Source organism: Marmota marmota, unplaced genomic scaffold, assembly GCF_001458135.2.
Source record: "Marmota marmota marmota unplaced genomic scaffold, marMar, whole genome shotgun sequence".
Lineage (NCBI taxonomy): Eukaryota > Metazoa > Chordata > Mammalia > Rodentia > Sciuridae > Marmota > Marmota marmota.
The window spans coordinates 24559596-24564853 of NW_026000019.1; the positions used below are offsets into that span (position 1 = coordinate 24559596).

Sequence of the window (5258 nt, forward strand, 5' to 3'; positions counted from 1 at the left end):
CATCGAGCCGGCCGTGTGCTGCTGCGGGGGGCGGGGGGGGGTGTGGGCGTCCTCCCATCTCTGCACACGGAAGCCCGGAAGGCGCTCCCTGCACAGCGCTGACAACACGGGTCTCCTGGGGTGCACATGTGCTCCCCGTGGAGAACCAATGACCCAGAAGGAAACTGGGCTGCTCTTCCTCTAAAGAAACTCAAAAGAGCTTCAAAATATCAGCTCAGCATTTCTCACTGATTTCAGTGAAGCGGCTGTGTGGGAAACAGGGCCTCAGCGCTGTCGTGGGGAGTCCAGGGTCAGGAGGACGTGTGGTTGTCTGCACCCCCACCCTCCTCCCTCCGTGTCGGCTTGATTATGTCTCACTCTTGCTCCCAAGGTGGGGCTCTAGATGTCTGAGGAGGTCTCAACTCGAGCCTTCATGACCTCACGGATAACAGGAAATGCACAACACAGCACTCTAGGTCTCTGCAGAAGAGGGAAGGACCAGGGCTTTACACCTGCTCCAACAGGTGCCCATCTGTGCCTTCTTGCTGTGTGAACTCTACAGCACACGGATCACCTAGACCTTGCTGACCACGCCCAGGTCCTCTCCTCAGTGACGTGGATGAAGTAGTTTGAAGAGAAGGTGGCAAACAGGGACATGCAGAGGCCCTGAGCGCTGCTCCCCACGCAGCCCTGGGGCGGGGAGGACTCTACCTGCAGGAGGCGTGAGTACCCTGGTGATGCTTCTGGACAAAGGCCTGCTCCTGCGTCCCTAGGCTGCAGAGCGCTACCTTCATGCCACCTCTCCTTTAAAATGCCCGAGAAGCAAGTGCCTGGCCTGATGGACCTGCCCACCACTTGGAGCGTTGCTCATGTCTTTCTGGGCAGGGGTTTGGGTTGAGTTAAGAGCAGAAGGAAACGCCCGCTGACGGCTTTTCCTGAGGAGGCATTTATCTCTCCACCCGCCTGCTACTGCACATAGGGAGGGGGTTTCCTCAGTCTCTGCTTTAGAATGAGCCCTGTGAGGGGCTCCCCTGCACACTAGAACCAACAACCTAGGCACGACTGGAAGGCTTAGCTCAGACTTTCCACAGTAACTGACTCTGTGCTCAGAACAGTCACATGAACTTTAAGCCACCAGAAAAATTCCTTTGAAAGCTATAATCACAGACTGACACTCCGTGAAAGGCCACATGATTCTTAAACACAGAGTAGGGCGTTAAAATGCTTACTTTTCTCTTTTCTAAGGGCTTCAGGAAAGAACAAATAGTTAAGGATTTAGTAATGAAGGGAGTCCACAGGGCCCTTCTAGGACTAGTCATAAATCATGCTGAGCCATCTGCGATGCAGATCTGAAGACTCGTTCTGATGTCTGCTTTGCATTGTGATAACCTTTGTGAGAGTGCTGAGTGCATTTTTGCTAATGTGGACAGAACTGCCTTCTTGCAAAGAGTCCACTGAAAATGTCTGTCCATCAGTGCAGCTCGACCTGTGTGGCTGGGTCTGAAATGCGTGACAGCTGACCAGACAGGGAAGAAGGAAACTCTCCAGCCTGGAGCATGCTCCTCGCAGTGGCCCAGGCTGCAGGGCTGGACCAAGGCTCTCCACAGCCTTCTGCAAAGCCCAGGAACTCCTCGGCTCCTGGACACAGTTCCTTCTAAACAGAAGGTGGTGGTGGCACAGCCACTGGCCTGGGTAGCCTAGTGGAAACAAAATAGCGTATCTAGATGCTCACAGGAGGTATTACTGTGTGGAGACCTAGGTGTCTCCAACAGGCAGGAAGGGAACCCATCGTAGTGGACAAACAAGGTCTGGGTCAAAGACACCACTTCCTCTAAGTGTTAGACGGGAGGTTTTATACCACATCATGGTGATGTGTATTTAAATTTGTTATTCACCCTCATTCTATTGTCATCAGCTTATTGGATGTGACTCACAGCCAGTCCATGCACTGTGTTCACTACGGGGAAGGGCAGAACCTGATACCAAGCATCTAATAAGGGACCGAGTCTGTTCCTCCCTCACACACAGACACCAGCATGCTTCCAGAGTACACAGCAACAGGGTCGTGTTTTATGCATTACTGACTTTTTGCACCGTGGAAATTCAGTACTCACGGCTTGAAGCACACTCAGAAATACCTAAGCTCAGGAATTGGTGACACTATGCACAGTCACCAAAATAAAGTGCACAGCACAGCATGTGACACTGAAACTTGGAAACTGGAATAGGAATAATTTGAATTAGCAACTGGTGATTTTCTTTGCAGTTTGCATAAAGAAAACCAACAAAATAAAACAATAAAGGATAATAGCTATAAACATGGTATAGAAATAACTGTAACCTGACTTGCAGATCAGAATGTGCCACAGAGTGAGCATCCTGCAGAGCAGCAAGCCAGCCAGGGCCCAGGCGCTACATGGGGGACAGCAAGACAGACAAGGCTGAACCCGGAAAAGACCTGAGGATGGAACCCCAAGGGACCATGGTGAAGCCTCAAGTCTATCTTATTTATTGGAATCTCTGGACTTAAAGGTCTCCTCAAGACCAGACCGTGCATCTGTCTCCAGCACACACGTCAATGCAAACCTCAGACGGACTCAACTGCACACAGCACCCTGCTCCTTCCATGTGAAAGTAACCCCCCAAAGTGGCATCAACAACAAAAAGAGCAGTTAGATCCACAAGTCAGCCCATCCTAAACCAAGAACCTAAAGAGTTCTTTCATCCCCCTATCTGTGGGGAAGGGGAAGGAGCCGGGGTCAGGGGACAGAGAGTGAGGGAGGGCAGTGGGCAAGTGGACAGGGTCAGAGCCTGATATGTGCATGTTGGGGATGTCTCATTGGAACCCATCAATCTGCACAGTTAGTGGGATCGAAAGCTTATTTTAAAAGGACATTTTAGGAACCGTTAGGTATATCTGAACCGGCCTCCATATTGTACATTAACAGCATGTCAGCGTAGGATTGGGGTCCTGGTGATGTGCTCTTGGTTTTGTAAGAAAGCATCTTGTTCGCGGGTGATCCTGCTGGTGCTTTAGAGGTCTCGGGCCACGGTGTCTGCCACTTTCACGTGATGCCCGCAGGTCATGCTACGTCTCACAGAGGAAGATTTAAGGATGAGCCCGAGAGCTGTCAATTGTGAAATATAGCCAAACGCATATACAGATTCAACTTTTCTGTAGAATTTAAAAGTTTTTAAAATATAATGCTAGGGAGAAGGTTATTTTAATGAAGCAAAGAGGAATAAAATTCTACCACAACCCGTGAAGAAAGAAATGAGTGAATCAACTATTAGGCCCACTTCATGGTGCGCTTTTAATTTCAACAGCAATAACAACTAATGTTTGTGGAGTCCTTCATTTGTGCAAAATGCTTCTCACAGTCTCACTTAATTTTCAAAATCACACCTTGATATGGAATAAGTTCGAGATTTCCCAGTGTGGTCTTGGGAGGGGATGATGGCTGGAAGGGAGGGTGGAGCTGTCTAGAATATGATTTTTTCACCTATGCTGTTTGAAAATTTTACCAGTGAACGTTAGGGACTATTAAATTCTTCATTTAAACAAGAAAAAGAAAAGAAACAGAAATAAAACAAAAACAGAAACAAAACCAAAACCCAACATAGAAAATGAGTGTAAATGGAGACTGAGCCCCCAAATCAAAGGAAGCACTAACCAGCGGAGTTGGGGGTGGAGGGCGAGTTAGCTTGGCTTCCGTGGGCTGACACGTTGGTGGCAGTGACCGCCGTTTTGGCAGCATAAATATTGGCTTCCTCTTGAAATTTACCTATGTTCTTCTTGTACCGGATTCTCTTATTTCCAAACCAGTTTGATACCTAGAGCAATTTAAGAGAAGTCACAAAGTTAATGTTTCATCCTTCAGAAGCTCTGCAGAAGGAAGGAAGGGCGTATTGACACACAGGCGAGGGTCTTGGGCTGCAGCATGAGTTAGGGGATCTGAATAAAGGCTCAGAAGGAGCAACCTCACAAAAGACCCCCTTGTTAAGGCAACTGAAATTTAGCAAAACCATTGATGGAAGTTGTTCTACAGAGAATCTGCTCATTTAAGCTAGGACTCGTTTAGCTTAGGGTAAGCATGTTAAATTTGTTTACCTCCCAATTTAGGACACTAAAGTCAATGCATCAGGAGGAATGCCTGTTTCTTATCAATGCCAAAGCTGACTTCGCACAATCAAAACACAAAGACCTTTAAATAACCGTATAAGTCTCTGTCGACATACGGGTGTTTCCATGCACAGGTTGGTTTCAATGGCTTGGAAGTTAAATAGCTCTAATGTGGACTTAGATTCTTAGCTGTCATGTGCTGCCCCTGAGGGTCCCCATAACCCAACCCAGCACATTTCACTGGGTGTTTCCTGCAAAGCTTGGTGGTGGCCACACAAGAGAAATGGAAGCCCACGGCTGATTCCTTTGAATTCCAGGCTTTAATGGCAGATGCCGATAAACACCACAATCCCAAGTCACTTTCGTTTGCTAGCCTGCCCCTCAGTGTTCTCCCTGCAGCGTTCCGGGCCTGGTTGGGGGTCTCTGCCCACTTGCACCAAGACCTCTTTCAGGCTCAAATGGAGACTCAGCGCAGCTCAAGTTCACCCCCACCCCTGCTGGGGAGGTAAGCGCCAAACCCCACATTTTAGATGAGATCTTGAACTAAAATGTGGTGGTCTTGTGTAATTAGAAAACAAACCACAATTTGGTGAGGGGAGGTGAATCGGTCACACATGGAGCACAGCTTACATGTGATTTATACTCAGCCCCTGAACAATGGCAGATAAAGAAAATTTGTGCAAAGTCGTATTTACTTTTTAAGTGCATCCACAAAGGTAAAACATCGTGTAAGGTGGCCCCTGGAGGCCTGCACAGTTTAACCTAGAGCAGAAACTCCAAGTCTCCGCTATAGAGATCAAACTGCACCACTGTGATACCAGCAGAGAGAGAAAGAATTCCACAACAAAGTGCTTGTTTCATTGTTGATGCAGGAAAAGAGTCACACTGGAGTAGGGAAGGGGCACATCCACGCAGGGCCACTGCCGTCTAATGCCACCTTGAAATTCGGGTTTTCCTTAATGTCACTTTTGCCACTTACATGAATCAATCAGGGTCATCTTTTTTTTTTTTTTTTTTTTTTTTTAATTACTTATAAATAGGACAGGGAGGAAGCACAAAGGGAGGAAACTGGAAGAAAGGAAAAGATGAAGCAGTTCAGGAGGACTTTCCAGGAAGAAGGAAGGCCCGAGGTCCAAGTCATCAGCTGTGTGTGAGA

General features: G+C 47.9%; 1 protein-coding gene across 6 annotated transcripts in view; it reads right to left on the minus strand.

Annotated features, from left to right (window-relative positions):
* Positions 1–5258, minus strand: part of Pbx1 (PBX homeobox 1) — a 230834-nt gene that overhangs the window by 28039 nt on the left and 197537 nt on the right. For all 6 annotated transcript variants that reach the window (XM_048810102.1, XM_048810103.1, XM_048810106.1 and 3 more), the window contains one exon: positions 3654–3813. In XM_048810102.1, the coding sequence (XP_048666059.1) occupies positions 3654–3813 (160 nt within the window). The remainder of the gene's footprint in view (positions 1–3653; positions 3814–5258) is intronic.